Genomic DNA, 24,072 nt, shown 5'->3' with positions numbered 1-24,072 from the left:
CAATGTTTTCACTGGAGAATGAGGTGTGTGTCAATTGGGATAAATTTCTTCCTCAGAGGATGGTTTATAAGATTAAAACTAATTTTATGCATCACAGGTACATCGAACATACAGTGAAATGCATTGTTAGTGTCAAATCAAATCAGGAAGAATTGTGCCAGGGGCACCACAAGTGTTGCCAGGCCTCCTGCACCCACCCGCCACTTCCGAACCTTGATCCGCACAGCTTCGGAATGTGGGAGGAAACTGAAGGACCCCAGGAGGTCGGGGGAAAACTTACAGGCAGGGGCACGATTGTGAAGCGATTGTGCTAACCTAATTGCAACACTACCGTGATGCCTCACATTCCCCTGGGTCCTGACCACACTGGGAATGGGACGGGGGGAGTTGTTGTTCACATTCCCCTGGGTCCTGGCCACATTGGGAACGGGACGGGAGGAGATGCTGTTCACATTCCCGTGGGTCCTGGCCACACTGGGAACGGGACGGGAGGAGTTGTTGTTCACATTCCCGTGGGTCCTGGCCACACTGGGAACGGGACGGGAGGAGTTGCTGTTCACATTCCCCTGGGTCCTGGCCACACTGGGAACGGGACGGGAGGAGTTGCTGTTCACATTCCCCTGGGTCCTGGCCACACTGGGAACGGGACGGGAGGAGTTGCTGTTCACATTCCCCTGGGTCCTGGCCACACTGGGAACGGGACGGGAGGAGTTGCTGTTCACATTCCCCTGGGTCCTGGCCACACTGGGAACAGGACAAGAGGAGTTGTTGTTCACATTCCCCTGGGTCCTGGCCACACTGGGAACGTGACGGGAGGAGTTGTTGTTCACATTCCCGTGGGTCCTGGCCACACTGGGAACGGGACGGGAGGAGATGCTGTTCACATTCCCGTGGGTCCTGGCCACACTGGGAACGGGACGGGAGGAGTTGCTGTTCACATTCCCCTGGGTCCTGGCCACACTGGGAACAGGACAAGAGGAGTTGTTGTTCACATTCCCCTGGGTCCTGGCCACACTGGGAATGGGACGGGGGGAGTTGTTGTTCACATTCCCGTGGGTCCTGGCCACACTGGGAACGGGACGGGGGGAGTTGTTGTTCACATTCCCGTGGGTCCTGGCCACACTGGGAACGGGACAAGTGGAGATGCCTCACATTCCCGTGGGTCCTGGCCACACTGGGAACGGGACGGGAGGAGTTGTTGTTCACATTCTCCTGGGTCCTGGCCACACTGGGAATGGGACGGGAGGAGATGCTGTTCACATTCCCGTGGGTCCTGGCCACACTGGGAACGGGACGGGGAGAGTTGTTGTTCACATTCCCGTGGGTCCTGGCCACACTGGGAACAGGACGGGAGGAGTTGTTGTTCACATTCCCGTGGGTCCTGGCCACACTGGGAATGGGACGGGAGGGGTTGTTGTTCACATTCCCGTGGGTCCTGGCCACACTGGGAACGGGACGGGAGGGGTTGTTGTTCACATTCCCGTGGGTCCTGGCCACACTGGGAACGGGACGGGAGGAGTTGTTGTTCACATTCCCGTGGGTCCTGGCCACACTGGGAACGGGACGGGAGGAGTTGTTGTTCACATTCCCGTGGGTCCTGGCCACACTGGGAACGGGATGGGAGGGGTTGCTGTTCACATTCCCCTGGGTCCTGGCCACACTGGGAACGGGATGGGAGGGGTTGCTGTTCACATTCCCCTGGGTCCTGGCCACACTGGGAATGGGACGGGAGGGGTTGTTGTTCACATTCCCGTGGGTCCTGGCCACACTGGGAACAGGACGGGAGGAGTTGCTGGATGAAAGTCATGGGAAGGGTCATGAGAGATGCAGAGGGTGAGGAACTGTCCTGAGCAGAGAGACCTTCTCTTCCCCCAAAACAGGTTGCACTGCAGTCTGGGTTTGGGGGTTGAGGAGTTCCAAATTGTGTACAAGGTGTTGCGATTGGCAAGTCACACCAGTGTACAGTGAGTGTTGTGGCCCTGGTGAGAGCTGTGGATAAGAGGGACATTGAGTACATGGGTCCTTGAGCATGTAGTCACAGGCTGACAGGATGAAGAAAGACCATCAGTCACGTCAGTGAGTATAGAAATTGGATGTTGTGGTCCTTCCTGTTGTTACTGGCCCTTTTCCAGCACCTTCCTCTGTATGCGCCCTTGATGGTGGCTAGGCTGGTGCTGGAGATGCGTTGGGTAGTTTTGTCCACCGTTGTAGAGCCTTCCTGTCTGCCACAGTGCAGAGTCCGTAGCAAGCAGTGATGCTCTCTACTGCACCTCTGTGGAACGATGTGTGTACAGTGCCACACACCTACATCCACCACGACCTTATCATTTCCTGTCAGTCACTTCATGTACAGACACTCCTGTGCCTCGTGTCAATCAGCTGTCTTACGTATTGATATTTATTGTGTCTTTTTGTACTGTTTCAGTTCCAGGGTAACAGTTATTTCATTCTCCTTCACACGCGTGTACTGGGAATGACATTGAACAATCTGGGATGTGCACAAGGTGTTAGTGAATTGCATCTGGAGGATAATTTTGGTCGGCAGCCATTCAGCTGGGAGGGGTGCAGAGAAGATTTGAGGATTCGAGGATGTGAGAATCTGAATTAGAGAGGGACGGTGGGCTGGAAGGGTGACCTTACAGAGGTGGATAAAATCCTGAGTGGGGTAGGTAGGTAACTGTACTGTCTCCTTCGCAGTAAAAGGGAATCGAAGATTGGAGGGTACAAAGAGGGCCTTTGGCACTCAGGCCTTCATAAATCAAAGTATCGAGTACTGGAGTTGGGATGTTATGTTGAAATTGTATAAATGGCTGCTGAGGCCTAATCTGAAGTATTTTGTGCAGTCCTGTCCACCTGCCTGCAGGAAATATATCAGTAAGATGGACAAAGTGAGGAGAACATTTACGAGAATGTTTCCAGGGTTATAGGGAACAGTTGAATAGATTAGGACTTTATACCCCAGAGAGAAGGAAAATGAGTGAGATTTAGTTGAGGGATACTGAAATTATGAGGAATGGGTATGAGTGCTGGGGTGGTGATACCAAAGGTACTCTGTCCCTCTGCTACCCTACAGGTCACCCTTCGGCAAGGTGTAACCCCTGCTTAACCCCTGAACAGGGTCATGTGAAGGAATGGGAGCAGGAGGTAGATGGTTGTATGAGCAGCCGGTGCATATCACGTCCAAGTTGTGCAACCACTGACACCAGGCAGACTGTCTCTGAAAGGTATTGATAATGGCTGGGGTTACCCGTCTTGTAAAGGCACTGCCCAGAAGAAGGCAATAGCAAGCCGCTTCTGAAGAACAATCATGTTCACGACACAGGATGGACCACGTCATACAATATAGGAGGATCATGAGGATTAGGGTAAATGCAAGCAGGATTTCCCACTGAGGGTGGGTGAAGCTAGAACTAAAGGTCATGTGTTAAGGGTGAAATATTAAAGCGGTACATGACAGGGAACTTCTTCACTCAGACGGTGGTGAGTGTGGAACGAGCTCTAGATGGAACTGGTGGATGCAAGATCGATTTCAACATTTCAGAGAAATTTGGATATGTACATGGATGGGAAAGATATGGAGGACTATGGTCTGTGCAGGCGGATAGGGCTAACAGACTGATAGTTTGGCTTGGACTCAATGGGCCAAAGATACATTTCTGTTCTATAGTGTTCTATGACACTATCTAGTTATGAAAAAGATGAAGTGATATTAATTAATTCATAGGTAAAAGATTTAAAACGACCAGAGGACAAATTCTACACCCAGACCATGCAATCTGGCACAAGATGTGATGGGTGCAGGTACATTAACAACATTATCGGGTATTGTGGAGGTACGTGGATATTCGAGGGTGTAGTACAACGTTATTGGGGAGGTACGTGGATAGTCGAGGGTGCAGGTACAATGTTATTGGGGAGGTATGTGGATAGTCGAGGGTGCAGGTACAATGTTATTGGGGATGTATGTGGATAGTCGAGGGTGTAGTACAATGTTATTGGGGAGGAACGTGGATAGTCCAGGGTGCAGGTACATGAACTATGTTATTGGGGAGGTACGTGGATAGTCCAGGGTGCAGGTACATGAACTATGTTATTGGGGAGGTACGTGGATAGTCGAGGGTGCAGGTACATGAACTATGTTATTGGGGAGGTACGTGGATAGTCGAGGGTGCAGGTACATGAACTATGTTATTGGGGAGGTACGTGGATAGTCGAGGGTGCAGGTACAATGTTATTGGGGAGGTACGTGGATAGTCGAGGGTGTAGTACAATGTTATTGAGGAGGTACGTGGATAGTTGAGGGTGTAGTACAATGTTATTGAGGAGGTACGTGGATAGTCGAGGGTGCAGGTACAATGTTATTGAGGAGGTACATGGATAGTCGAGGGTGTAGTACAATGTTATTGAGGAGGTACATGGATAGTCGAGGGTGCAGGTACATGAACTATGTTATTGGGGAGGTACGTGGATAGTCGAGGGTGTAGTACAATGTTATTGAGGAGGTACGTGGATAGTCGAGGGTGCAGGTACAATGTTATTGGGGAGGTACATGGATTGTCGAGGGTGTAGTACAATGTTATTGAGGAGGTACGTGGATAGTCGAGGGTGTAGTACAATGTTATTGAGGAGGTACGTGGATAGTCGAGGGTGCAGGTACAATGTTATTGGGGAGGTACGTGGATAGTCGAGGGTGTAGTACAATGTTATTGAGGAGGTACATGGATAGTCCAGGGTGCAGGTACATGAACTATGTTATTGGGGAGGTACGTGGATAGTCGAGGGTGCAGGTACATGAACTATGTTATTGGGGAGGTACGTGGATAGTCGAGGGTGCAGGTACAATGTTATTGAGGAGGTACGTGGATAGTCGAGGGTGTAGTACAATGTTATTGAGGAGGTACATGGATAGTCCAGGGTGCAGGTACATGAACTATGTTATTGGGGAGGTACGTGGATAGTCGAGGGTGCAGGTACATGAACTATGTTATTGGGGAGGTACGTGGATAGTCGAGGGTGCAGGTACAATGTTATTGAGGAGGTACGTGGATAGTCGAGGGTGTAGTACAATGTTATTGAGGAGGTACATGGATAGTCCAGGGTGCAGGTACATGAACTATGTTATTGGGGAGGTACGTGGATAGTCGAGGGTGTAGTACAATGTTATTGAGGAGGTACGTGGATAGTCGAGGGTGTAGTACAATGTTATTGAGGAGGTACATGGATAGTCGAGGGTACAGGTACATGAACTATGTTATTGAGGAGGTACGTGGATATTCGAGGGTACAGGTACATGAACTATATTATTGAGGAGGTACGTGGATATTCGAGGGTACAGGTACAATGTTATTGGGGAGGTACGTGGATAGTCGAGGGTGTAGTACAATGTTATTGAGGAGGTACATGGATAGTCGAGGGTGCAGGTACATGAACTATGTTATTGAGGAGGTACATGGATAGTCGAGGGTGCAGGTACATGAACTATGTTATTGGGGAGGTACGTGGATTGTCGAGGGTGTAGTACAATGTTATTGAGGAGGTACGTGGATATTCGAGGGTACAGGTACAATGTTATTGAGGAGGTACATGGATAGTCGAGGGTGTAGTACAATGTTATTGAGGAGGTACATGGATAGTCTTGGGTGCAGGTACATGAACTATGTTATTGGGGAGGTATGTGGATAGTTGAGGGTGCAGGTACATGAACTATGTTATTGGGGAGGTATGTGGATAGTTGAGGGTGCAGGTACATGAACTATGTTATTGGGGAGGTACGTGGATAGTCGAGGGTGTAGTACAATGTTATTGAGGAGGTACATGGATAGTCTTGGGTGCAGGTACATGAACTATGTTATTGGGGAGGTATGTGGGTAGTTGAAGTTCGAGGCATTTGCAGCATCACTGATTGGGGTTGAATTCCCACCGCTGTCTATAAGGAGTTTGTACATTCTCCACCTGACTGCATACGTTTCTTCCAGGTGCTCCAGAGGACATATGGGTTAGGGTTATCAAGTTGTGGACAAGCTACGTCTGTGCTGGTAATGTGGTGACCCTTGCTGGCTCCACTGTCCTCGGAATGTGTTGGTCGTTATAAAGCCAGTCTTTAGTTTCAATCTGTTGAAATGTTTACAGTCTACACCTTGCCTTGATAACCCCTGAAGGAAGTCCTCAATATCCAGAGATATTATCAATAATGTGAATTATAACATGGACACCAGGGTAGCGTTGTGGTTAGTTCGACACTATTACAGCTCGGGGAGTCGGAGTTCCGAGTTCAATTCCGGTAAGGAATCTGCCTGTCCTCCCTGTGGAGTGCGTGTGTGTGCTCCACAGTCCAAAGATGTACGATTAGTGGGGTGAGTTGGTCATTGTGAACTGTCCTGTGATTCGGCTCGGGTTACTGGGAAGCACGGCACAAAGGGCTGCTCGGGCCTGTTCACTGCTGTATTTCAGCCAATATTATAATTGTACTTTTTTGTGCTGCATTGGATTTTGATCTTTACTGGAAATGACGTTAGAAATCAATCCGTTCGAGGTTGTTTATGACTGCATGTTTTGATGTACGTGTGACAAAAAAGCTAATTTTTTACCTTTAATCACGGGCGGATGGGGCAAACTTTGGTGGGCAGAATGGTGGCCCTGGTTCTGAGGGCAGAAGGGCCTGTTCTCGTGTTGTATGTTTCAATGACTCTATGAATGGTGTTCTGGGGGTTCTGGAGGCCCCGACGGAGGGGAGGGAGTGCTGTGCTCTTGGCGGGGGAGGGAGGGAAGGGCCAGGAGGTACTTACAGAAGCAGAGGAAGAGGGTGTCCACACACATGTTGTATACACTGAAAAATCCCTGCGCGATCATATACGAGCCAACCACGAGAGTCTGCGGAACAAAACGAGCGTTAGTTCACCGTGCAGCCCCACAAGGGCTATATGCCAAAGACAGGATAAGACCACAAGGCCATAAGAACAGAATTAAGCCATTCAGCCCATCGAGTCTGATCTGCTATTAACGATTTATTAACCGTCTCAACCCGACTCTCCTTCCTTCTCCCCATAACCTTTGATACCCTGACCAGTCGACACAGTGCTGCCTGACCAATGCCTGTAAAACATCTGTGGAAAAGCGTACAGTCGACACAGTGCTGCCTGACCAATGCCTGTAAAACATCTGTGGAAAAGCGTACAGTCGACACAGTGCTGCCTGACCAATGCCTGTAAAGCATCTGTGGAAAAGCGTACAGTCGACACAGTGCTGCCTGACCAATGCCTGTAAAACATCTGTGGAAAAGCGTACAGTCGACACAGTGCTGCCTGACCAATGCCTGTAAAACATCTGTGGAAAAGCGTACAGTCGACACAGTGCTGCCTGACCAATGCCTGTAAAGCATCTGTGGAAAAGCGTACAGTCGACACAGTGCTGCCTGACCAATGCCTGTAAAACATCTGTGGAAAAGCGTACAGTCGACACAGTGCTGCCTGACCAATGCCTGTAAAACATCTGTGGAAAAGCGTACAGTCGACACAGTGCTGCCTGACCAATGCCTGTAAAACATCTGTGGAAAAGCGTACAGTCGACACAGTGCTGCCTGACCAATGCCTGTAAAGCATCTGTGGAAAAGCGTACAGTCGACACAGTGCTGCCTGACCAATGCCTGTAAAACATCTGTGGAAAAGCGTACAGTCGACACAGTGCTGCCTGACCAATGCCTGTAAAACATCTGTGGAAAAGCGTACAGTCGACACAGTGCTGCCTGACCAATGCCTGTAAAGCATCTGTGGAAAAGCGTACAGTCGACACAGTGCTGCCTGACCAATGCCTGTAAAACATCTGTGGAAAAGCGTACAGTCGACACAGTGCTGCCTGACCAATGCCTGTAAAACATCTGTGGAAAAGCGTACAGTCGACACAGTGCTGCCTGACCAATGCCTGTAAAACATCTGTGGAAAAGCGTACAGTCGACACAGTGCTGTCTGTAAAGCATCAACATTACATCCTTGCTCTTTCTTGAGCAACACCGTGATCAGTCAGGGTGTTAAAGAGGAGAATGGGTAGAAGAGGGATAATAAGTCAGCCATGATGGACCAATTGGTCTAATTCTATTCCTAATCTGGAGGGACTCAGCTGGGCAGGCAGGATCGGTGCAAATGAATAAACAGTCAATGTTTCGGGCTGAGACCCTTCATCAGGACTGGAAAGGAAAGAGTGTGGAAGCCAGAAGAAGGAGGGTGGAGGGGAAGGAGGACAAGCTGGTAGGTGATAGGTGAGATCAGATGTAGAAGGAGGTGGGGGAGGGGAGACAAAGGGGAGGTGAGAGATGGAAGAGGTAAAGGGTTGAAGAAGAAGGAATCTCATAGGAGAGGAGAGTGGACCACGGGAGAAAGTGAAGGAAGAGGGGCACCAGAGGGAGGTGAGGGGTAGGTGAAGAGAACAGAAGGGGAAAGAGGGAAACCAGAATGGAGAATCAAAAATGAGAGAAGAGGGACGCGATAAATTAGCGGAAGTTAGAGAAATCAATGTTCATGTCATCAAGTTGGAGGCCATCCGGGCAGAGTACAAGATGTTGCTCCTCCCCCCGAGAGAGGGCTCGTCGCGGCAGTAGAGGAGGCCACGGACTGACATGTCGGAATGGGAATGGAACTGGGAGTAAAATGGTTAGCCACCAGGAAAGTCTTTCTGCCGATGGAGCGCAGGGTTTTGACAAAGCAGTCCCCCAGCCTCTGTTGGGCCACACCAGTGCGAAGGTGTCCACGTTGGGAGCACTGGATACAGTAGACAACCTGAATGGGTTTGCCAGCCAGCTGTTGCCTCACATCACGACATATGCCCCCTGATAATCAACCTGGTTTTGATTCTGTGTCTGCGCCCTCCCCATCTCACTCTGTATGTTTCTGAATGGTTTTGTGTGTTTACTGAGGATCGGCCAGTGTCGCTCTCCACCTCTCGGCTGAAGGAAAATGACACAGTCTCAGGTCAGAGATAAACATGGTCGAGCACCTCCGCTCCTTTGCCACCTATCACCCCCCAGTTTCTTGCTTCACGAACCCCCTCCCCGACCCACCTGGTTTCACCTCTCACCTTTTAGTTTACACCCCTTCCCTTCCCCCCCATCCTTCTCCACCCCCCTCCAGCCCTGATGAAGGGTATTGGCCCGAAATGTCGACTGTTTATTCATTTCCATCGATGCTGTCTGACCTGCGGTGTTTGCTGTGGCGGCCTTGGCGTTTGTAGTTCTGTGGCAGCGGTACAGTAGCTGTAAATCTGAGAAAGAGTATACAGACGTTTGCCTACCAGAATCGGAAGCCAATAGTAGTTGAGTACGGGAACCTGGAACGTCGGATCTGAGATCTTAATCCGATTAGTGAAGAAGAAGAATGCCAGGATGCCTGGAAAAGAGGGAGAGGGTCACACACCACCTCAATCACTCAGCCGCTCTCTGACCAGTAGTAACAAGTATGGCAAGGACGATCCCAGGATTACCAGGTGATCGATGAGAACTAACGCTTTCACTAATGCCCCTTGGGGAGGTGAAACTGCCTTCCTTACCCAGTCTAGCTCAGCCCAGACTACCAGAGGTCTGCGGACCACGTCCACGAGTTATGCTGCTGCACTTAAGGCAGCAATGTAGGTCCTCCATCACCGACGGTCACGGTGCACAGGGTCTCCTCCATCATTCCGGTAGCTTCCTCTCGCTTCTCACGACTGTCAGCCACGCAAGTGCCAGGTGGAGGCTCAGGAATACCGTCACACTCAGACGTGGAAGCATTATTCATTCCCGTTACCCTAACGGTTTTGTTTTCCCAGTCAGGGTTGTTAACCCTGAGCTGAACCCCCAAACCCGGAGGGTCAGAGGACCGCTCTTAGTCTGGCCTCTGCCCTTTGACCTGGTTGGTATGGGTGACCCTACCAAGAGCCAAAGCCAGCATAGCTCTCCATGGTCCTCCTGGTGCCAGACAGGAGAGGTGAGAAAGCCAGGAGGGGCAGCAATAAGGGTCTTTTGCCCAGAGGAGGGGAATCTAAAACAAGAGGACATAGGCTACAGCCGAGAAGGGAAGGATGTGTAAATGATCTGACAGGCAATTTTCCCAGTTGGAAGGAGGTGAGTACACGGAGTGAGCTGTCAGTGGGAGTGGGAGAGACAGATACGATTACATTTTTAAAACATTTAGACCGCTACACAGATTAGAATGGTTTCAAAGTTCAAAGTAAATGTATTTCTTCAGAGGGTCATAGGCCAGGGTCTGAGGGACCCAAACCATGCTGGAATCAGACAGAAGGACTCAGATCGAGTGTCCCAGACCGAACCGGACTCGGATCCAGTGTCCCAGACCGAACCGGACTCGGATCCAGTGTCCCAGACTGAACCAGACTCGGATCCAGTGTCCCAGACCGAACCGGACTCGGATCCAGTGTCCCAGACCGAACCGGACTCGGATCCAGTGTCCCAGACCGAACCGGACTCGGATCCAGTGTCCCAGACCGAACCGGACGCGGATCCAGTGTCCCAGACCGAACCGGACTCGGATCCAGTGTCCCAGACCGAACCGGACGCGGATCCAGTGTCCCAGACCGAACCGGACGCGGATCCAGTTTCCCAGACCGAACCGGACGCGGATCCAGTTTCCCAGACCGAATCGGACTCGGATCGAGTGTCCCAGACTGAACCGGATTCGGTAACTCACCCACTCCACCGACAACCAACAGCTTCCCGAAGAACAGCAGCAGGTCAGTCATTTTATCAAGGACCACCACCCTGAGAGGGTCAGAAAACACGGAGCAGGTCACTCTCCTTCCACTGGGAACAGCGAATCCCACCTCCACAGTTCAGTGCAGGCATTCTCTCCATGGCAGGGAGGGAGGGGGAGGCCTAGCTTCACAATATTCCGGATACCTTTGGGAACTCCGGGTGGACCACATCTAAACAGCTGAGTCCATGCCAGAGCAAAAACCCCTCTCGTTCCCTCCTCTTCACCCTCTTTCCATAACCTGGTCTGTCTCTACCCATTCCCTTTCCTCTTGCCCTTTGCCCACTCTTGCCCTCCTCTTCCCCTTGTCCCTTTCTCCCCTTCCCTCACCCTCTTTCCCTCCATCCCCTTCTCTCCCCCAGCCTCCTGTCCCTTCTCTTTCCCTCCCTTCTCCTCCCTCCCCCTCACCCTCAAACTCCCTCCCCTCTCCCTTCCCTCTCTCTCCCCCTCTCACTCTCCCCTCCCTCTCTCTCTTTTTCCCCTTCCCCTCCCTCTGCATCCTTTGTACACTCTTCACACCCCTCACTCCCTCCCCCGTACCCCCTTTCATCCCTTCCCCCAATCCCAACCCATCATCACCGGTCAGTGACTTCTCTTCGGCTGATGATTACAGTACCCGTTCGACTGAGAGACCGGAACGCACGTCACTCCCGACAGAGGGTTAAACCCGTACAAGACTCTGGGGTCCAACTGCAGCCCGAGAATCAGACCCAGCCCCTCACCGGACAGGGAAATGAGTGGGGGGGGGGGTTTGCTGTGAGGGGTCTCACCTGACGATGTTCCTCATGAGCAGCTTGAAGGCGTTCTTGGCTGAAACACAGAAGTTTTTGCCGTACACTGCGATCTACAGAGAGAGGGGTTAAAGTAAAACGGTGCAGGAGCCCATCCACCCATCTGTCCGTGTCTGTTTCCACACCCCCCCCCCCACTGTTTACAGACTCCCCCTAAGGGAGTCCCGCCCATTTCCATTCCACAGAGGCCCAGAGCACTCCCACCCACCCCTATGTTGGGAATATTTCTCGTTTTCCCCTCCACCCTCCCCGCAGCTTGACCGTCAGACACAGGAGCAGAATCTGCTCCACCATTCCATCATGGCAGATTTATTTTCCCTCTCAGTCCCATTCCCCTCCCCTGTCACCTTACATGCTCACACTAACCAAAAACCTACCAACATCCATTTAAACGCACCCAATGACTTGACCTCCACAGCTGTCTGAGGCAATGAATTCCACAGATTCATAACCCTCTGGCTAAAGAAATTCCTTCTCATCTCTGTTCCAAATGGACGTTCCTCTATTCTGAAGCCGTACCCTCCGATCCCAGAATCTCCCACTATTGGAAACATCCTCTCCACGTCCACTCTATCTGTGTCCTCCGATCCCAGACTCTCCCACTATTGGAAACATCCTCTCCACGTCCACTCTATCTGTGCCCTCCGATCCCAGACTCCCCCACTATAGGAAACATCCTCTCCACATCCACTCTATCTGTGCCCTCCGATCCCAGACTCTCCCACTATTGGAAACATCCTCTCCACGTCCACTCTATCTGTGCCCTCTGGTCCTAGACTCTCCCACTATTGGAAACATCCTCTCCACATCCACTCTATCTGTGCCCTCTGGTCCTAGACTCCCCCACTATAGGAAACATCCTCTCCACATCCACTCTATCTGTGTCCTCTGGTCCTAGACTCCCCCACTATAGGAAACATCCTCTCCACATCCACTCTATCTGTGTCCTCTGGTCCTAGACTCCCCCACTATAGGAAACATCCTCTCCACATCCACTCTATCTGTGCCCTCTGGTCCTAGACTCCCCCACTATAGGAAACATCCTCTCCACATCCACTCTATCTGTGTCCTCTGGTCCTAGACTCCCCCACTATAGGAAACATCCTCTCCACATCCACTCTATCTGTGTCCTCTGGTCCTAGACTCCCCCACTATAGGAAACATCCTCTCCACATCCACTCTATCTGTGTCCTCTGGTCCTAGACTCCCCCACTATAGGAAACATCCTCTCCACATCCACTCTATCTGTGCCCTCTGGTCCTAGACTCCCCGACTATAGGAAACATCCTCTCCACATCCACTCTGTCTGTGTCCTCTGGTCCTAGACTCCCCCACTATAGGAAACATCCTCTCCACATCCACTCTATCTGTGTCCTCTGATCCCAGACTCTCCCACTATTGGAAACATCCTCTCCATGTCCACTCTATCTAGGCCTTTCAATGAGATTCCCCCTACCCCATTCTAAACCCCAGCGAGTACAGGCCCAGAGCCATCAAACACCCCTCTCACATTAACCCTTTCGTTTCGTTCCTGGGACTATTCTCATGAATGTCCTCTGGACCCTCTCAATACCCACACATCTTTTCTAAAGTGGAGTCCTAAGGCTGCTCACGATACTCCAGGAGCTGTCTGACCAATGACTCAGCATTACCACTCTGTGTTTGTACCCTACCCTCTCAAAATGGATGCTAACTTTGCATCTGCCTTCCTCACCACAATCTCCACCTGCAAATGAACCTTCAGGGAATCCTGCACAAGGACTACCAAATCCCTTTGCTGATCTACTACCCCCTCTCCTCCCCCCGCCCTCGCCTCCCCTCCCCTGATTCCCCCCGCCCCTCCCCACGTGCCTCACCATGATGTAGGCGTTGCGGTTCAGGAACTTAATGAACTTCTCCAGGCACCAGAAGCAACACTTGAGGCAGCACATCAGGAACCGGGTGACCGGGTTCTGTACATCTGCGGGGGGAGAGGTAAAGCATTGTCTCACCGCTCTGGGTATGTGTGCGAACGTGAGAGGACACAAGGGAGAGGGACAGAGAGAGAGAGCAAGAACAAGGCCCCTGTGGGAGGTAGAATCTTGCTTGAAGGATGCAGCTTAGGTGCTTGTCCAACGGAATTGTGCTGCGCACTGAAGAAGGCCATTTAGCCCATTGTGTCTATGCTAGTTCTGTTGAAGAGACTGATTGGTCCCACTATCTGTTCCTTTCCCACACCCCTGTCCAAATCTTAATCCAACTTTCCCTTCCCCATCCTGAAGAATGGTTTTGGCCTGAAATGTCGACTGTTTATTCATCTCCATAGACATTGCCTGACCTGTGAGTGTGTTGCTCTACATTTCTGACGTCTGCAGAATTTCTCGTGTTTACCAGTGTTTGAACTCTTTATTGACCCCAGCCCCTCATCTGCTACCCCACAGATCCACCCATGCCACTCCCCACCCCCTTCAGCGGGCGCTTACTTTTCAGCTTGTGGTCCAGGTACTCGAGGATGATGCGGATGAGCTGTATGATGGTCAGGATGAGGGCGCCAAAAGCCAGGGACCCAGTGTGATATCTAAAGGAAAGCGATACAACATTAAACTCTCGTGCAGTTTCTTCGTGTCTCCCTGGAACATGCACACACTCGCACACAGACACTTTAAATTACTCGAAAATGAATCTAACTCATCCCTCCTACATAACCCTCCATTTCCCATCATCCATGTGCCTATCTAAGAGTTTCTTCAGTGTTACTAATGTATCCGCCATGTTCTGCGTGAAAACGACTACCCCTGACATCTCCCCTATACGTTCCTCCAATCACCTTAAAATCATACCTCCCCATATGAGCTATCTTCATCCTGGAAAAAACACTCTGGCTGCCCGCTCAATCTGTGTCTTATCATCTTGTAAATCTCTGTCATCTCACCTCATTGCTCCAAAGAGAAAGCAGTCCTGATAAGACACCCTCTCTGATCCAGGCAGCATCCTGGTCAATCTCCTCTGCACCCTCTCCAATCCAGGCAGCATCCTGGTCAATCTCCTCTGCACCCTCTCTAATCCAGGCAGCATCCTGGTGAATCTACTCTGCACCCTCTCTAATCCAGGCAGCATCCTGGTAAATCCCCTCTGCACCCTCTCTAATCCAGGCAGCATCCTGGTGAATCTCCTCTGCACCCTCTCTAATCCAGGCAGCATCCTGGTGAATCTCCTCTGCACCCTCTCTAATCCAGGCAGCATCCTGGTAAATCCCCTCTGCACCCTCTCTAATCCAGGCAGCATCCTGGTGAATCTCCTCTGCACCCTCTCTAATCCAGGCAGCATCCTGGTAAATCTCCTCTGCACCCTCTCTAATCCAGGCAGCACCCTGGTAAATCTCCTCTGCACCCTCTCTAATCCAGGCAGCATCCTGGTAAATCTCCTCTGCACCCTCTCTAATCCAGGCAGCATCCTGGTAAATCTCCTCTGCACCCTCTCTAATCCAGGCAGCATCCTGGGAAATCTCCTCTGCACCCTCTCTAATCCAGGCAGCATCCTGGTAAATCTCCTCTGCACCCTCTCTAATCCAGGCGGCATCCTGGCGAATCTCCTCTGCACCCTCTCTAATCCAGGCAGCATCCTGGTAAATCTCCCCTGCACCCTCTCTAATCCAGGCAGCATCCTGGTAAATCTCCTCTGCACCCTCTCTAATCCAGGCAGCACCCTGGTGAATCTCCTCTTCACCCTCTCTAATCCAGGCAGCACCCTGGTAAATCTCCTCTGCACCCTCTCTAATCCAGGCAGCACCCTGGTAAATCTCCCCTGCCCCCTCTCTAATCCAGGCAGCACCCTGGTGAATCTCCTCTGCACCCTCTCTGATCCAGGCAGCATCCTGGTAAATCTCCTCTGCACCCTCTCTAATCCAGGCAGCATCCTGGTGAATCTCCTCTGCACCCTCTCTAATCCAGGCAGCATCCTGGTAAATCTCCTCTGCACCCTCTCTAATCCAGGCAGCACCCTGGTAAATCTCCTCTGCACCCTCTCTAATCCAGGCAGCATCCTGGTAAATCTCCCCTGCACCCTCTCTAATCCAGGCAGCACCCTGGTAAATCTCCTCTGCACCCTCTCTAATCCAGGCAGCATCCTGGTAAATCTCCTCTGCACCCTCTCTAATCCAGTCAGCATCCTGGTAAATCTCCTCTGCACCCTCTCTAATCCAGTCAGCACCCTGATGAATCTCCTCTGCACCCTCTCTAATCCAGGCAGCATCCTGGTAAATCTCCTCTGCACCCTCTCTAATCCAGGCAGCATCCTGGTAAATCTCCTCTGCACCCTCTCTAATCCAGGCAGCATCCTGGTAAATCTCCTCTGCACCCTCTCTAATCCAGGCAGCATCCTGGTAAATCTCCTCTGCACCCTCTCTAATCCAGGCAGTGTCCTGGTCAATCTCCTCTGCACCCTCTCTAATCCAGGCAGCATCCTGGTAAATCTCCTCTGCACCCTCTCTAATCCAGGCTGCGTCCTGGTGAATCTGCTCTGCACCCTCTCTAATCCAGGCAGCATCCTGGTAAATCTCCTCTGCACCCTCTCTAATCCAGGCAGTGTCCTGGTCAATCTCCTCTGCACCCTCTCTAATCCAGGCAGCATCCTGGTAAATCTCCTCTGCACCCTCTCTAATCCAGGCTGCGTCCTGGTGAATCTGCTCTGCACCCTCTCTAATCCAGGCAGTGTCCTGGTCAATCTCCTCTGCACCCTCTCTAATCCAGGTAGCCTCCTGGTGAATCTCCTCTGCACCCTCTCTAATCCAGGCAGCATCCTGGTAAACCTCCTCTGCACCCTCTCTAATCCAGGCAGCATCCTGGTAAATCTCCCCTGCACCCTCTCTAATCCAGGCAGCACCCTGGTAAATCTCCTCTGCACCCTCTCTAATCCAGGCAGCATCCTGGTGAATCTCCTCTACACCCTCTCTAATCCAGGCAGCATCCTGGTGAATCTCCTCTGCACCCTCTCTAATCCAGGCAGCATCCTGGTAAACCTCCTCTGCACCCTCTCTAATCCAGGCAGCACCCTGGTGAATCTCCTCTGCACCCTCTCTAATCCAGGCAGCATCCTGGTAAATCTCCTCTGCACCCTCTCTAATCCAGGCGGCATCCTGGTAAATCTCCCTCTGCACCCTCTCTAATCCAGGCGGCATCCTGGTAAATCTCCTCTGCACCCTCTCTAATCCAGGCGGCATCCTGGTAAATCTCCTCTGCACCCTCTCTAATCCAGGTGGCATCCTGGTAAATCTCCTCTGCACCCTCTCTAATCCAGGTGGCATCCTGGTAAATCTCCCTCTGCACCCTCTCCAATCCAGACAGCATCCTGGTCAATCTCCTCTGCACCCTCTCTAATCCAGGCAGCATCCTGGTAAATCTCCTCTGCATCCTCTCTAATCCAGGCAGCATTCTGGTGAATCTCCTCTGCACCCTCTCTAATCCAGGCAGCACCCTGGTAAATCTCCTCTGCACCCTCTCTAATCCAGGCAGCATCCTGGTAAATCTCCTCTGCACCCTCTCTAATCCAGGCAGCACCCTGGTAAATCTCTGCACCCTCTCTAATCCAGGCAGCACCCTGGTGAATCTCCTCTGCACCCTCTCTGATCCAGGCAGCATCCTGGTAAATCTCCTCTGCACCCTCTCTAATCCAGGCAGCATCCTGGTGAATCTCCTCTACACCCTCTCTAATCCAGGCAGCATCCTGGTAAATCTCCTCTGCACCCTCTCTAATCCAGGCAGCATCATGGTGAATCTCCTCTGCACCCTCTCTAATCCAGGCAGCACCCTGGTGAATCTCCTCTGCACACTCTCTAATCCAGGCAGCATCCTGGTGAATCTCCTCTGCACCCTCTCTAATCCAAGCAGCATCCTGGTAAGTCTCCTCTGCACCCTCTCTAATCCAGGCAGCATCCTGGTGAATCTCCTCTGCACCCTCTCTAATCCAGGCAGCATCCTGGTGAATCTCCTCTGCACCCTCTCTAATCCAAGCAGCATCCTGGTAAGTCTCCTCTGCACCCTCTCTAATCCAGGCAGCATCCTGGTAAACCTCCTCTGCACACTCTCTAATCCAGGCAGCATCCTGGTAAACCTCCTCTGCACACTCTCTAATCCAGGCAGCATCCTGGTAAACCTCCTCTGCACACTCTCTAATCCAGGCAGCATCCTGGTGAATCTCCTCTGCACCCTCTCTAATCCAGGCAGCATCCTGGTAAGTCTCCTCTGCACCCTCTCTAATCCAGGCAGCATCCTGGTAAATCTCCACTGCACCCTCTCTAATCCAGGCAGCACCCTGGTAAATCTCCTCTGCACCCTCTCTAATCCAGGCAGCATCCTGGTAAACCTCCTCTGCACCCTCTCTAATCCAGGCAGCACCCTGGTGAATCTCCTCTACACCCTCTCTAATCCAGGCAGCACCCTGGTAAATCTCCTCTGCACCCTCTCTAATCCAGGCAGCATCCTGGTAAGTCTCCTCTGCACCCTCTCTAATCCAGGCAGCATCCTGGTAAATCTCCCCTGCACCCTCTCTAATCCAGGCAGCATCCTGGTAAGTCTCCTCTGCACCCTCTCTAATCCAGGCAGCATCCTGGTAAATCTCCTCTGCACCCTCTCTAATCCAGGCAGCATCCTGGTAAATCTCCCCTGCACCTTCTCTAATCCAGGCAGCACCCTGGTAAACCTCCCCTGCACCTTCTCTAATCCAGGCAGCACCCTGGTAAACCTCCTCTGCACCCTCTCTAATCCAGGCAGCATCCTTGTGAATCTCCTCTACACCCTCTCTAATCCAGGCAGCATCCTGGTGAATCTCCTCTACACCCTCTCTAATCCAGGCAGCACCCTGGTAAATCTCCTCTGCACCCTCTCTAATCCAGGCAGCATCCTGGTAAATCTCCCCTGCACCCTCTCTAATCCAGGCAGCATCCTGGTAAATCTCCTCTGCACCCTCTCTAATCCAGGCAGCATCCTGGTAAATCTCCCCTGCACCCTCTCTAATCCAGGCAGCATCCTGGTGAATCTCCTCTGCACCCTCTCTAATCCTGACAGCTTCCTGGTAAATCTCCTCTGCACCCTCTCTAATCCAGGCAGCACCCTGGTAAACCTCCTCTGCACCCTCTCTAATCCAGGCAGCATCCTGGTGAATCTCCTCTGCACCCTCTCTAATCCAGGCAGCATCCTGGTAAATCTCCTCTGCACCCTCTCTAATCCAGGCAGCACCCTGGTAAATCTCCTCTGCACCCTCTCTAATCCAGGCAGCACCCTGGTAAACCTCCTCTGCACCCTCTCTAATCCAGGCAGCATCCTGGTGAATCTCCTCTGCACCCTCTCTAATCCAGGCAGCATCCTGGTGAATCTCCTCTGCACCCTCTCTAATCCAGGCAGCATCCTGGTAAACCTCCTCTGCACCCTCTCTAATCCAGGCAGCACCCTGATAAATCTCCTATGCACCCTCTCTAATCCAGGCAGCACCCTGGTAAATCTCCTCTGCACCCTCTCTAATCCAGGCAGCATCCTGGTAAGTCTCCTCTGCACCCTCTCTAATCCAGGCAGCATCCTGGTAAATCTCCTCTGCACCCTCTCTAATCCAGGCAGCATCCTGGTAAACCTCCTCTGCACCCTCTCTAATCCAGGCAGCACCCTGGTGAATCTCCTCTACACCCTCTCTAATCCAGGCAGCACCCTGGTAAATCTCCTCTGCACCCTCTCTAATCCAGGCAGCATCCTGGTAAGTCTCCTCTGCACCCTCTCTAATCCAGGCAGCATCCTGGTAAATCTCCCCTGCACCCTCTCTAATCCAGGCAGCATCATGGTAAGTCTCCTCTGCACCCTCTCTAATCCAGGCAGCATCCTGGTAAATCTCCTCTGCACCCTCTCTAATCCAGGCAGCACCCTGGTAAATCTCCTCTGCACCCTCTCTAATCCAGGCAGCACCCTGGTAAACCTCCTCTGCACCCTCTCTAATCCAGGCAGCACCCTGGTGAATCTCCTCTGCACCCTCTCTAATCCAGGCAGCATCCTGGTGAATCTCCTCTGCACCCTCTCTAATCCAGGCAGCATCCTGGTAAATCTCCCTCTGCACCCTCTCTAATCCAGGCGGCATCCTGGTAAATCTCCTCTGCACCCTCTCTAATCCAGGTGGCATCCTGGTAAATCTCCTCTGCACCCTCTCTAATCCAGGTGGCATCCTGGTAAATCTCCCTCTGCACCCTCTCTAATCCAGGCAGCATCCTGGTGAATCTCCTCTGCACCCTCTCTAATCCAGGCAGCACCCTGGTAAATCTCCTCTGCACCCTCTCTAATCCAGGCAGCATCCTGGTAAATCTCCTCTGCACCCTCTCTAATCCATGCAGCACCCTGGTAAATCTCTGCACCCTCTCTAATCCAGGCAGCGTCCTGGTAAATCTCCTCTGCACCCTCTCTAATCCAAACAGCATCCTGGTAAATCTCCTCTGTACCCTCTCTAATCCAGGCAGCATCCTGGTGAATCTCCTCTGCACCCTCTCTAATCCAGGCAGCATCCTGGTAAATCTCCCTCTGCACCCTCTCTAATCCAGGCAGCATCCTGGTAAATCTCCTCTGCACCGTCTCTAATCCAGGCAGCATCCTGGTAAATCTCCTCTGCACCCTCTCTAATCCAGGCAGCATCCTGGTCAATCTCCTCTGATATCTATCTCTCTAACTCACTCTCACACACACATCCGACCCCTCCTTGCAAAACAACCAGCCACCGCTGGCTAGTCTGAAACACTGGACCTACACCACACCCGAACACGAGATTTACCCCCCCCCCTCCCCACCCCAAACGAGTGGCAAGGCTCGGTGTGCCAGAGGGGCCAGTTCTGCTCTAAATAAATAAGTAACTCACTTGTGATTAGTGGCCCCGTTATCTGATACTTCTCTATCGAGTCACCTCTCATCCTCCTTTGCTTCAGAGAGTAATATCCTAGCTCGCTCAACCTATCCTCATAGGACGTGCTCTCTAATCCTGATAAATCTCCACTGCATGCTCTCTAAAGCTTCCACACCCTTCCTATAATGTTAAGACCAGAACTAAACACAATACTCCAAGTGTGGACTAACCAGGGACATTACCTCACAACTCTTGGACTCAGCCCCCTGACTAATGGAGGCTAACACACCGTACACCTTCTTAACCACCCTAGCGACTCGCAGAGCACTGAGAATCTATGAACTTTAAATTTAAAAGAAGAAGAGACTGTAGCTGTAAGAACCTGCCGTTCCAAACGACATGAGGTCGATGCTTTGACAGGCCGGGCCCTGGGGTTTGATTAGGAGTCAATGCCTTCAATAAATGATGCTCCAGAAGGCAGCAACCAGCTAGACGAAGAGTCCTGCCACAGTTAGCACAACGCTGTGCAGCGCCTGCAATCACCCATCCCTGTTCATTGCCCGTTGCTGCCCTCCCAGTGACCACGTGCTCTGGTTTCATAGAAACATAGAAAACCTACAGCAGAATACAGGCCCTTCAGCCCACAAAGCTGTGCTGAACATGTACTTACTTTAGAAATTACCTCCGGTTACCCAAAGCCCTTTATTTTTCTGAGCTCCGTGAACTTATCCAGGAGCCTCGTAAAAGACCCTGTCGTATCGGTCTCCACCACCGTCACCGGCAGCCCGTTCCATGCACTCACCCACCACTCCTTGCGTAAAAAAAACAACTTACCCCTGACATCTCCTCTGTACCAAGCACCTTAAAACTGTGCCCTCTCTGGCTAGTCATTTCAGCCCTGGGAAAAAGCCTCTGACTATCCACACGATCAATGCCTCACATCATCTTGTTCACCTCTATCAGGTCACCTCTCATCCTCCGTCGCTCCAAGGAGAAAAGGCCGAGTTCACTCAACCTATTCTCATACGGCATGCTCCCCAATCCAGGCAACATTCTTGTAAATCTACTCTGCACCCTTTCTATGGCTTCCACATCCTTCCTGTAGCGAAGTGACCAGAACTGAGCACAGTACTCCAAGTGGGGTCTGACCAGGGTCCTATATCGCTGCAACATTACCTCTCGGTATTTCCCCCCACATGTTAGGGAGTGTGGTCATGCTATGTTGGTGTTGGAAGTGTAAAAAGGCCCTCGCGGCCTTCGAGCTGTGCCACATATTAACCATAGCCTAATCATGGGATAATTTACAATAACCACTTTACCTACCAACCCGTAACATCTTTGGAATGTGGGAGGAAAGCGGAGAACCCCCGCTATCACGGGGAGAACGTACGAATGTATTACAGGCAGCAGTGAGAATTGAACCTGGGTTGCTGGTGCTAACTATGCAACTCTGCCACTCCATTTTCAGACGGCATTGGCCGTTGACACAAATGATGCATTTCAGTGGTGCTTTGATGTGACAAATAAAGGCAATCTTTCTCTTAAACTCAGCGAGCGCTGAGGGGGATATGTTCCTCACCTGAGGGTACGCATGAAGGAACCAGACACTGCGAAGTAGGGGATGTCCTGAGGCTTTTTGAAGGCCCAGTAGTAGGAGGCGAAGGCTCCGGCCAGGGTGCACTGCCCCAGGGCGATGACGAAGTTAATGCACCACAGGAAGCCGATGATGTTGTAGATCTGTAGCTGGAAGAGGTTACGTTGGAGGATGCCCTTGTCATTGTACTTGTAGAAGGCGCACTTCACTGTGTCACAGCTGTATGCCGATGCGTTGAAGTTCTGGGCGGGAGGGGGAAAGGGATGGAATGGTTAGTCTGTCCCGTCTTCCCAGGTTAACTCTGCCCAGCTACGAAATGGGACTCGGAACACAACCCCATCCCACAAAAACCCAGAGCTACAGAAACGCCGACCGAAGCTCCTGAGACCTCGTCCCTGGGAGAGGGAAGATCTTCCTCTGGATCCATGAAGTTATGCAGTGAAAGTCACAGGAACAATTGTTTGATTGGCCCAGGACAGAGCACTCTGGGGGGCTGATGCTGCCCCAACAGGGGCGATGGGCTTATGAAGAAAGAAGCCCCTTCCAGGTTGTCCTAGAGCCCTCCCATGGGCATGCCATTTGTCAGCTGACATATCACTGCTGACTGTCTTTCACTCCCTCCCTTTATTCCCCACCTCACCTACCCCCTCCTTACACCACCAGACATCACACTACAACTGAACTCCCCTCGGTCACCAGACTGGACTACCCTGGGAGCCCCCACAAAACCCTCATGGTACAGGACCTTTGATAAGTGATGTTGGGCCCATCTTTTAACCTACTCCAAGATCAGTCTCACTCTACCCTCCACATTGATGGAAGAAAAATGGAGGCTACAGAGGAGGGAAGGGTTAGGTTGAGGTAGATGAGAATGTTGGCCCAACACTGTAGGCGAAAGGACCTGCACCGTACTGAAGTGTTCCACATTCTGTACCCATGCACAGAGGGAGAGGAGACTTGGGGGAGTGGAGGATGAGGATGAGGTTCCACGTTGTCTGTTAACTGAATGGGTTTAAGGAACTGTTTACAGTAGTTAAGACTCAGGGAGGAATGGGTTTATAGAGACAGGGAGGAGTGGAGGATGAGGAATGGGTTTAAGGAACTGTTTACAGTAGTTAAGACTCAGGGAGGAATGGGTTTATAGAGACAGGGAGGAGTGGAGGATGAGGAATGGGTTTAAGGAACTGTTTACAGTAGTTAAGACTCAGGGAGGAATGGGTTTATAGAGACAGGGAGGAGTGGAGGATGAGGAATGGGTTTAAGGAACTGTTTACAGTAGTTAAGACTCAGGGAGGAATGGGTTTATAGAGACAGGGAGGAGTGGAGGATGAGGAATGGGTTTAAGGGGATTCAGAGAGGATTGGGGGATGAGGAATGAAGTTATGGAGACTTGGGGTGTGGGGGGAGGAATGGGTTTAAGGAAACTCATGGAGGACTGGTGGTTAAGGAATTGCTTATGGGATTTAAGGATTGTTAAATTGTTTTATTGGCAGTGCCTCTACCTCCTCAGAGTTTGCGAAGATTCGACATGACATCTAAAACTCCGACAAACTTCTGTCGATGTGTGGTTGAGAGTATATTGACTGGCTATATCACAGCCTGGTTTGCAAAGACAATGGCCTCGAATGGAAAATCCTGCTAAAAGTAGTGGATACAGCCCAGTCCTTCACAGGGAAAGCCTTCCCCAGGTTGAGCACATCTACGTGAAGTGCTGTCGCAGGAAAGCAGCATCCAAAATCAACACCCTCCACCCATGCCATGCTGCCATCGGCTCAGGAACAGTCACTACCCCTCAGCTGTCAGGCTCTGAACCAGAGGGGATAACTTCACCTGGCCCATCACGGAACTGTTCCCACAACCCACGGACTCCCTTTCAAGGACTTTCATCTCACGTTTATTTGTTTACTTAGTATTATTTTCCTTGTTCTCTCTTGTATTTCCGCACTGGTTGTTTGTGTATCCTGTTGGATACAGACTTTCATTGATTCCATTGTGTTTCTTGGAATTACTGAGTATGCCAACAAGAAAATCAATCTCAGTTTCACATGGTGACACATTTGTTCTTTGATAATGAATTTACTTTGAACTTTGATCACATACTGAGTGAGGG

At 51.4% G+C, this 24,072-nt stretch overlaps 1 protein-coding gene across 1 annotated transcript in view; it reads right to left on the bottom strand.

The window, feature by feature from the left end:
* The window catches only part of slc44a4 (solute carrier family 44 member 4), a 147,436-nt gene that overhangs the window by 5,457 nt on the left and 117,907 nt on the right, over positions 1 to 24,072 (bottom strand). The window contains exons 15-21 of the mRNA XM_073033819.1: positions 21,948 to 22,204; positions 13,987 to 14,081; positions 13,381 to 13,484; positions 11,504 to 11,577; positions 10,671 to 10,741; positions 9,280 to 9,374; positions 6,786 to 6,870 (exon numbers count right to left, since the gene is read on the bottom strand). Of these exons, the coding sequence (XP_072889920.1) occupies positions 6,786 to 6,870; positions 9,280 to 9,374; positions 10,671 to 10,741; positions 11,504 to 11,577; positions 13,381 to 13,484; positions 13,987 to 14,081; positions 21,948 to 22,204 (781 nt within the window). The remainder of the gene's footprint in view (positions 1 to 6,785; positions 6,871 to 9,279; positions 9,375 to 10,670; positions 10,742 to 11,503; positions 11,578 to 13,380; positions 13,485 to 13,986; positions 14,082 to 21,947; positions 22,205 to 24,072) is intronic.

This window comes from Hemitrygon akajei, chromosome 2, assembly GCF_048418815.1.
Source record: "Hemitrygon akajei chromosome 2, sHemAka1.3, whole genome shotgun sequence".
Classification (NCBI taxonomy): domain Eukaryota; kingdom Metazoa; phylum Chordata; class Chondrichthyes; order Myliobatiformes; family Dasyatidae; genus Hemitrygon; species Hemitrygon akajei.
Note: the sequence above shows the minus strand (reverse complement) of the source record. Positions and strands in the feature narration are given on the sequence as shown.